At 31.2% G+C, this 9,755-nt stretch overlaps 2 protein-coding genes and 1 long non-coding RNA gene across 4 annotated transcripts; 1 reads left to right on the forward strand and 2 right to left on the reverse strand.

The window, feature by feature from the left end:
* Positions 1-2,054: 2,054 nt before the first annotated feature.
* LOC119687085 (23 kDa integral membrane protein-like) lies at positions 2,055-4,198 on the reverse strand. Its single transcript, XM_038101263.1, has 5 exons — positions 4,124-4,198; positions 2,699-2,866; positions 2,450-2,638; positions 2,188-2,388; positions 2,055-2,129 (listed from the first exon to the last, which is right to left on the reverse strand). The coding sequence occupies exons 1-5, from the start codon at positions 4,157-4,159 to the stop codon at positions 2,088-2,090; spliced, it is 636 nt and encodes a 211-aa protein (XP_037957191.1). The 5' UTR covers positions 4,160-4,198; the 3' UTR covers positions 2,055-2,087.
* Positions 4,199-5,679: 1,481 nt separating this feature from the next.
* LOC119687086 (THO complex subunit 4B-like) lies at positions 5,680-7,506 on the reverse strand. The gene is made up of 4 exons (XM_038101264.1): positions 7,230-7,506; positions 6,575-7,112; positions 6,305-6,455; positions 5,680-6,247 (listed from the first exon to the last, which is right to left on the reverse strand). Exons 2-4 carry the CDS (start codon positions 6,806-6,808, stop codon positions 5,892-5,894), a joined length of 741 nt encoding a protein of 246 aa, XP_037957192.1. The 5' UTR covers positions 6,809-7,112; positions 7,230-7,506; the 3' UTR covers positions 5,680-5,891.
* LOC119687088 lies at positions 7,239-8,983 on the forward strand. Of its 2 annotated transcripts, XR_005253087.1 has the most exons (4): positions 7,239-7,319; positions 7,632-7,711; positions 7,767-7,854; positions 7,946-8,983. It is a non-coding gene; the product is annotated as an uncharacterized LOC119687088 (long non-coding RNA). The 2 variants fall into 2 exon arrangements; XR_005253086.1 differs by lacking the exon at positions 7,239-7,319 and having other exon boundaries at positions 7,602-7,711.
* The last annotated feature ends 772 nt before the right edge of the window (positions 8,984-9,755 follow it).

Raw genomic sequence — 9,755 nt, forward strand, 5'->3', positions numbered from 1 at the left:
CGCTAACGGCAAAGGATAAACTTTTCTAAGATTGCGCATTGACATTGCCTGAGTTCCATGCTCCATGCCTTCCATTGGCTTACTGCGTGCGTCTGTAAGTAGAACGTGTACATGTGCTCGGCTTGTCTGTCTATTTGGATACGTTTTTTCGTTTAAATGTTTTCAGAACTCCAATTTTTTATTTGCAGTTCTTGAATGATTTCAGGTAAGTCATAAGACTATTGCAAAATATGTAAAACACTTGGATTATATTCTTTTTCCACATATAGTATTTATGTAAAAATCACATGCTTTAAACCTTCAAGCTTTAGATAGTAGATAAGGAAATATTTATGGCGGTTATTGCCGATGAATGGAAACATTTGTTCAACATTTGTGAAACATAATAAAAACCATAAAATAAACTCATTTTGTATAGATCAAAATTTACTCTTATTTATTATTTTACATTTTCATTTCCGCACACTTTTTACAAACCTTATACTTTTCGTATATATTCAACATTACAGATACAAAAAGAGACACATATGTATGTTAGGGTAGTTCATATTCTACCCACAAAGAGTCTTTTGCCAATTCAACATTACGCTAAAAGGGTTCAATGAATTTCTTCAAAAATATTTTGCTGTCATGGGTCCGAACAACCATTAATAGGTTTGTTTCACGAGCTACTCGTAGTAAAACTCAAGTAAAATTTACACGAAAATAGACGAAAATTTGCTGGTGGAACGCACTTGTGTATACACAGCGTTACTCAAAGTTACTTCGGAACAGACCTAATATAATGGTAGATACTTTTGAGATAACCTTGATAGTCTCATAACGATTTTCTTTTTCTATCAATTTAAGTATAAGAATGGCAAACATATATTACCAAAACAGTTGAATACGGTGAGTATTTCATAAAATTGATGACGTTTTTGATCAAGAACTCAAGCTATCAGAGTTTGTGCAATGGTGCATTATTGGACTACCAAAATCAACTACATATTTTTCAAAATACGGGTCATATTTGTCGAAATTTCAGAAAACAAACTGTTTGTCATCTAATATTTTAGAACAAATCCATTGTGAACTACAAATTCATTGTGAAAACATGATATTATATTTTAAAAGGTACAATCATAGAAATCACGTTTGAAAAAAAGTTTAAAAAAAAGAAGATACGATTAGAATTTAATTAAAAGTCTGCAAAAGTTTTGAGATTTGTGGATCTGTAATGAAAATATAATTGAATCTGGTAAACTCCGAATTATTAAATTAAGAGTGAGAGAAAAAAATATATTCTTTCAAATTTCGTCAAGAGAGTCGAGGATATCTATGATTTGGCACTTAGGCTAAACAGTGTTGTTTAGTAATAAATGTCAAAATTTGCACCTTTTAGGAGCAAATTACTAAAATTACAATACGTTTTGGAAAAAAGATTCCATGAAACAACACAGTCTGTTTAATAAGTCGGTAATAATCTAATTCTAACTCTTTCCAATTTTAAAGAAAGGCATCTAATTTTGTGACACTAGATTCTCACGTCAGTAATTTCTAATTTGTAATTTTAGCTGTCAAAAAATTTCATTTTGCATTGGAAGCAACAACAATTGACAGTTAAAATTACAAGCTTTTGTGTGAATCCAGTATAAACAACTTTAATTGCACTAACTTTCATACTCTATGGCTGCCGCGCTCTCCTTTTTTTTACTCTCTCTCTCTCTCTCTTTGCCTTTATCTATCTACCTCTCTCCTTCCACCTTGCTATCTCTAACGCTCTCTCTCTAGTGCTCTCTCTCTAGCGCTCTCTCTCTCTAGCGCGCTCTCTCTCTCTCCCTCTCTCTCCCTCTCTCTCCCCCTTTCTCCCTCTCTCTCTCTCTCTCTCTGTCTGTTTCTATTAAATTGTAAAAACATGATTGAATTTCGTTAAACGTGTGTTTTATTAACAACAAAAAGAAAAAAATTGTTCTGAAAAATGTTTTTGAAAAACTTTCAAACAAAATAATTTTAAAATTTTGATATTTATAATAAAGCCAAAACAATTTTGATGTGTACATATGATGTGTACATATTTTACACATATATTAAAAAAGTATTTCTTTTTAAAAAACAGTTGAACAGAAGGAATAAAACGCTGCAAAATACTGAAAAATTCATAGAATTAAAATTCAAAATACCAGTTAAAAGAATAATTATACACACCTCGATCATCATAAGGGGCCAACAAACAACGATTATTGCCTTAAAAAATTTATGGACAACTTTTGTAAATTTTTCAACGCACCCTTCAATGTAAACCTCAGCCTCCATAGTTTCAAGATAGTTAGCAACATAGCAGGATGAAGGTATTTCAAGATCCTCTATGTCATAGTCATCAGGTCCGGTCTTGCCACAGCAGTGAAGCTGAATAGGAAATAGTTAAATTACATTCCATACTCAATTTGTTCGATTCTATTCAAATTACCATTTTTTCTAATAAAGTGAAGTCTATTGGAGGATTACTGGTGTACAGCTTCTGATTGGTTTTGACAACTGTATGGTTCCATGACTCATTAACTACGTATTCTACATTAACTACTGTTTCAAATGGTCTAACGTAGTAGTACAAGAGCATATAAGTGCAGATTCCAAGAGCAAACATACATAAACCATACTTAAAGAAAAAAAAATAAAATTTTTTTTTATGTTAATGTTGTGACTATTATCGACTTACCAACCAAAGAATCAAACCCTTGCACAAACATCCCATTAAGCAGCTTAAAACAGATAAGCAGAGTACACCAGTTCCAATAGTTACCATAAGACTAAAAGTTTCATTGCCAATATTGCCAAATATAACCGTTCCGATGAATCCGAATCCAAGTACTACAGCACCAAGCATCTGAATAGCATTAAAAGTGAAATGAATGAAAAAGAATTAAATGAATAAAAAAAATTTATTAGTTAATACGAATTAATTAAATGAAAGGTTTATTAAAGTACTAACATATGTCCTATCTGTAAAACAAGGGTGTCTACAACACTATTTCTGCACATTAATACGGTCTCTGCCAGAAAATGCATTCTTTTATATATTCACTTATATTATTTTTTAATTAGTTTATTTTATTTAATTTAAATTTGATTAATATAATTAAAACCCATTATTTAGATTCGCTAGAAAGTATTTGGTGTTTTAGAGAATTGAAAAAACTTTTCCTTAAGTCAACAAAAAAAAAAATTAAGACAATTACTGTCCATTTTTTCTAGCAATATCTTCTCATTCTTCGATGGGAACTATTATTTCTTTATCGTATTATTCGTGTACTTTACCATATTAAAGAAAAATAAACAAGTCCATTTTAAGCTTGAAAAAGATCAAAATTGTATCAAATTTTTATCAAAATTGTCAACTCATCAAAATTTTACGGACAACGTTTTAAAAAAACCACATTTAAACTTTTGTGCACTAGTAATATGAAAAGTGGTTATAAACCATTCTCAGTGCTATCAGGAAGTATCCGGAAGTAGCATCACAAATTTAATTAGTTCCACGAAGCAATGCGACTGCTTCACCGACTCTAACAAATAAGCAAAAAAACAAGAGTGAGCATGAAAATGCCATAATTTCTAAAGCTTCATTTCAGAGTTTTATTAAGGCCCTGCAAAAAAACGAAAGCCATGCTTTCGAAAATCTTATTGATTGGGAAAGATCCCAGCATTACTTCTTCCAACATTAAAGAAGGTATCTTTGTTGAACCACAAGTCCGAAAACTGAAGAAGAATGAAAAGATTATTATTGTGTTGAATAAATAATTATTGATAGCTTGTTTCACCATCCCATTTTGAAAAAAGATTATAAAAGATTCTTAAGGAAAAATGACTTGCAAGGTAAACTATTTTTAAAAAATTTGGTTTAGAAAAATTAACAAAATATTGTTTACAAAATAGTCAACCTTGAAGCACCATCATTCCGAACATAGTTCATTTTAACAATATATTGACAAACTAAACTATGTGAACAATCTATACCACGATTAGCATTGACTTGCACTATTACTTCTGTTTTGAGTTTTAAGAAATCACCCGCCGAAATTAAAGGATAATGAAAGAAATCAACCAGTACTATATAAATATTACAAACATATACAATAATTACCGTAGCCATCAAGTTAAGAGCATGAAACATCAACATTTTGAGAGCACAAGATTTTGTCACAACATCAATTTTCAAAACTTTTACTATATTTGAAAAAAAAATTTAATCTATTAGAATATAGTATTACCATAGAAACTTAAAAAGTATTCCTATGATATCTTTGTTTTATTTTATATATATAGTTCATATAAATATATAAAATAATCGGTTAGTGTCATGTTATACAGTCAGTCATATGATGAATGCTCATGCTCTTCTCGGTCATGACCAAATGGCACATTGTAGAGAGAGTCCCAGTTGTCCATACTTCAACTTTATTACTATTTTGATAGTTTTCTTTTGTACCCCAATTGAAATTGTCTTTATTTCTGATTAAAGTATAAACAGAAATATGTATATATTTATAGGTCCCAATTCTGACATTTATGACTGGACAACATTGTTTTGACCAGATAGCCCCGTAACCGTTGCCGAATTTAAATCTAAATTTCTCTCTCTCACAATTTCTTAGTTAATGTTGAAAATAACAATATTTTCTGATTAATTCACAACATACTCGATAATAAATCACTACATGCCCTGTCCATCACTTGGCTAACAGGTTGAAAGTGATAATGATAGGTAGAAAGTACAGACCGAGTTTATTGAGCTGGTATGCGTTCTGAAAGGATAATCGAAGATAAATCATGTTGTCGTTATATTGTGAGCAGGTCGCCTGTCTGAGCCAAGAAGTACAATGTTAATTGTGAAGAGCCATTGAACCGGTAAATACTGTTTGGATTATGTCGTATTTTGACGAGCTGTATAAAAGCTATATTGGCGAACTTTGTATAGTTAGCTGAATGAATTCTAATTGAATTCTACTGTATTTTATTTTGCTGGTGTTATCTGTGAGCACAGGATGCACCGTTCACTTTATTTGATTATAACTTTAATATTAAGAAACATACCCACTACCTTCACCTGTCTTTCTTTTTCTTCAAAAAGATGTGATGTCGCGATTTAAAGGATATTGCTTTACCAGCAATATTATTTGGTATATCAAGATTTACTAGCACAACATCGATATCGAAAATTATAACTGACGATACAACTCTATTAAATAGTGAGTTTTTTTCATTCTTCACAAAATAATAGTAGATACTTTTTGATTTACATTTATAATTCTAGTATTACAATATTTATGTAAACCAAAGTAGAGACTGTTATAATCCAATTTTCAATTTATGGAATGAAACATCTTCTTAAAACGGACCTAACACCGAAGAAATACTGCAGACAGGTTGGTTAGAGAAATCATTGGAGTTTAATGCGATTTATTCAAACAAGGCAATATCTTCATTCTCTTATTTAGTGTTAAAAAGAAAACATTAGTTTATAGATTAATCAAAATGCAATTTATTGCAAATTATTAATATAACTTAGAAATAATTTATTATTTTCAAATATCAGTCTTAAGGTTTGGTTTCCAACCTTGATATTAATCAAAATGTATAATATATAACATACATTCAACATATGCAAAGCAAAAAGCTTCTAATCGGTTATGACTTCTTCTTTCCCCAGGGAACTTCTCATTTGGGGCGTTCGGAATATTTCGGAATATAAGGAACTGTATTCATATCAAACAAACAAACAAATGTTTCAGTGCTATTTCTACTATTTTTAATTTTATATTTAAGGTAAAAGCCATATTTAACTGAAGTCTTTATGAAATACTGAATACGGACTTCATAATAAGAAGTAATAAGAATTCCAAATCATGTAATTATAAAATCGATATTTTTGAAAATCTTTTTGCGTATTCATCCAATTCATTATCAAGTTCTTTACGTAGTTGATTAGATTCAGTACTATTTGCGTTTGAGTTTCCATTCTGTTTGCGTATATTCGCATTCTTATTCCACCTGCGTACATTCGCATTCATAAACCGCCTGCGTACATTCGCGTTCACATTCTGTAGGCGTTTATTTTTTTGTCTGCTGTAAAAACACGCCGAACAGGTATGGCGCCTATCTGGTAATAGGTGAATGTGTATTTTACGGTTATCCAACTTCACATTATTAAAACGCTTGATCGCAGCATTAGCATCCCGTCTGCTCTTGTAAATTACTTCTGCCATACCTGTTATAGAAAAAAAAACATTCATTAAATATTCTTTTATGCAGAATCTTCTACTACCTAGAAATGAACCATAACTATTGTAGTAGACAGTAACATAGTCGATGGGGCCTATCTCGCTAAATAGAGACTTAAGATCACTTTCATTCACTAGGTATGACAGATTGGTGATACCAATACGAGTTGGAATAGCGATATCCGAATTAATACGCTGAAAATTTTACATAGTTATTTTATTTCCATTAATTTTTTTAATTACCAACATAAATAGCAGAATAACAGAAAATTGAAGTTTAATAAGAAAATATAAAAAAAAAATACAGATCTTACCCTTACTACTTGTCTTAAATGCCACTGGTGTCTGCTCAAGCGAGCCAACCTTTTACCCGGACCGCCACGGACATCCCGACCAATCAAACCACCAGTTTTATTTTGTTTACGAGCCGCTATAATGTCGTCTAGCGACATGTGCAGAACATCCATTTGCAAAGGTTCGGAATCATTTTCAATATCTGCTCCTCTTCTCTTACGTTTCACCTTTTTCAAATCTAGTATTGGACCCATGCCGTCAGACTAAACTTTTTGAATAAGAAAGAACATTATTGTCATGTATTAGTTTTCTTTTTTCCTGTGATAATTTGTGTAAATAAATTATACTGGAATATTTTACGTGCTTGGACTGAAAGAGATATATATTCATATTCATAAATATGAACAATTAAGAGTACCAGACAGTTTTGCAATCAGAGTAGTCTTGCAATATCACAAGCAAATAATGCAATGTCCATACACGGCATATGGCTTTTGTTGACCAAATTTGACCCACAAAATGACGGTTAATTTAACTAAATTTTTATGAATAACAATCCTGCAAACATATTTTTAAATATATTTAAATTATACAATTATTAATGTGTACTATTTTTGTCTATTCTTTACTTTAACTAATTAATTTATAAATTTTTTGTAGTTAAATTGTCCATACCTCTACGTTCTTTCTTTGAGATATTAAAGTAATTGAAGTGGCTGGCCCTGAGGGAAAGTCGTGGGTTAAAGACTTTGGTTACAGATATTTGTAAGTAGTAAATATAACTACGCCTCCCGTAATTACTTTATACTAATTGTCGACAAAAAGAATCGTCTGTTTCTCTACTTCGGTATAGGTTTTATTTTTCCGATTGTCAATTTTTGTAATACTGAAATGTGAAAAAATAACTGTCAAATGAAATCGTTTTGATATGTTTCAGGGCTGAAAAATTAAATACTCGTAGTTTCCGATTAACTTTTTTTTACAAAATTTTATAAATTTTGACATCATATTTCAAATATATTTTTTATTACATACTATTGTTACTACTATATATTATTAACCAAACTCTTTTATTAGAATTTCGTCGTCTCTCGCAAACTTCTTCCGACAATCAAACTCGCTTTCCTGTTCTAAACGTCATCAAAAAATTTGTCAAGGTTGCATTTCTTCTATGGAATAAATTTTATAAATTACCGTAATTTCTTATTTCAGAGTTGTAAAAAAATAATACTAACTCTGGTTGGAACAAATTGGAATCATCTTTAAAATATATTGAATTCCTATTATTAGAAGGACAATGGTAACGATTTTTGTCTTATATATTTAAATTAATTAATTTATTTATTTATTTAAATATATTAGTAAATTAAATGCTTATACTATCTTAACAGATAACTGGAATTTTGCAACATATTCCCAGTGAACATTCACAATAGAGTGATTTTTGAATTTGGATGCCAATACTGGACGTTCAATAATTCACTCAGAATTTGAGCGAAAAATCCATCTTCACCACACTTGATTTCGAATAGTGCCGAAGGGCAGGAGAACAGCTATAACCACACTGCTTGGATTGTTCGAATTCAACAAGATACCATTCGGGCTGTACAATGCGGCGCAAACTTTTCAACGGTTCATGGACCAAGTCTTCAGCGGACTTCACAGTTTGCTACCTAGACAACATCTGCATCGCGTCTTATAACGAAGCCGAAAACATTCCCCACATCTGCACAGTGTTTCAGCATTTACATCAATTCGGTCTCAAACTCAGCATCACTTAATGCGTATTTGCTCAGTCAAAAATTATCTTTCTCGACAAGTGTATTGGATAAAATAGCTCACGTCTTCTAAAAGAAAGATTGAAACCAATTCTCGACTGTCCAAAATCAAACAGCATGCAAAAATTTCGTAGTTTTCTGTCCAAGGAAAACTACAAAAGCTGCTAACAGAGAATCGCAAAAATGACAAAATGCCAATTAGTTGGACAGAAGAAGCTGCATCAGCATTCATCAGTTATAAAAAGCTGTTGTCAATGCCAGTTCAGGCGAGCAATACCGCGGTGAGAGCTACATTGCATCACATCCTTAAAGAACAACTTGAACCCCTTGGGTTCTATTCCAATCGGTTGACGGCAGTACAGCACCTACGATAGAGAACTGCTCGCAAATACCAATAATCGTTAGGAAGAAGCAATATAAAATAGAAAAAATTAAACATTTGGTTTGGAAAAACAAAAATTCGACATATAGAATGTACTTTCCCATTTTCCTATCGGCAGGGAACAATACTTTTATTAGAGTTATAGAGAAATTTGAGTTATAGAAGTTCGAGTTATGGAAGTAGAATTGTATGTAATTTGCTCTCTAAAACCTTGGAGCACTGCTTTTGGTTTGAGTCATAGAAAATTCGAGTTATAGAAGTTCGATTTATGGAAGTTTGAATGTATTTGTGTATAAATCTTTAAGTTAAGAAAATTAAAACTAAAATATGATTAAAAATTGTGTGTTTTTAATATTTGAATGGAACAGGGCTGGGATATTAGAATCTGTTAAGTTCAAAATAATGTGATAAATGTTGTATTATCCATCTCATACTTGTTGTATATGATCTAGGCATAAATAAGGAATTTTGAATAAAAGATTCGTAATAGTAGCACCTCAAAATGTACTTACATATGGTATTTCATGAATTTTATTTTTCCTACAATATTTACAATTAAACTTGTAGTATTTAATTTGATTCTTTTAAAATTTTATTCAATTTTATTTATTATAATTTTTGTCTTCCATAACCTGGTATCTGGTGTAACGTCGTCCTGTACTTTACGTCAATAAATTTATTCGGTCCCTGCTGTAACAAAGTCGATACAACAATATTGCGAATGTTGTTGTTGTATTTCATTAACGCTTATTATTGACTACTCATCATTAATGAATTAACTTGCACATAATTTTGATTTTATTAACACATTTTCGTTTTACCGCATTATTAAACAAACATATTTACCCAATTTATAAATTAAAGTCACCTCTATACATGCATAAGCAAACAGTGGCATTAAATAAATAGTAAACACGAGGACGGGCAGGACAGAACGCCATATGCATGCATGCAATTGCACAGATAGCAGGCAAATGAGTCTGACGCAGCGTGCGAAGTGCAATGCAATGGTGTGAATTGCAGGTGAATAGCGTAGATTTG

Source organism: Teleopsis dalmanni, chromosome X (assembly GCF_002237135.1).
Source record: "Teleopsis dalmanni isolate 2A chromosome X, ASM223713v2, whole genome shotgun sequence".
NCBI lineage: Eukaryota > Metazoa > Arthropoda > Insecta > Diptera > Diopsidae > Teleopsis > Teleopsis dalmanni.

What these genes read in the sequence shown, in the direction of transcription:
- LOC119687086 (XM_038101264.1), bottom strand. Translation starts at nt 6,808, where the DNA reads ATGGGTCCAATACTAGATTTGAAAAAGGTGAAACGTAAGAGAAGAGGA. An exon ending in ATTTAAGACAAGTAGTAAGG is followed by an intron (nt 6,456 to 6,574) that starts GTAAGATCTGTA and finishes TAAAATTTTCAG; the next exon opens with CGTATTAATTCGGATATCGC. An exon ending in TAGTTATGGTTCATTTCTAG is followed by an intron (nt 6,248 to 6,304) that starts GTAGTAGAAGAT and finishes TTTCTATAACAG; the next exon opens with GTATGGCAGAAGTAATTTAC.
- LOC119687085 (XM_038101263.1), bottom strand. Translation starts at nt 4,159, where the DNA reads ATGTTGATGTTTCATGCTCTTAACTTGATGGCTACG. An exon ending in CTCTTAACTTGATGGCTACG is followed by an intron (nt 2,867 to 4,123) that starts GTAATTATTGTA and finishes AATGCTATTCAG; the next exon opens with ATGCTTGGTGCTGTAGTACT. An exon ending in GGCCCCTTATGATGATCGAG is followed by an intron (nt 2,130 to 2,187) that starts GTGTGTATAATT and finishes TGAATTTTTCAG; the next exon opens with TATTTTGCAGCGTTTTATTC.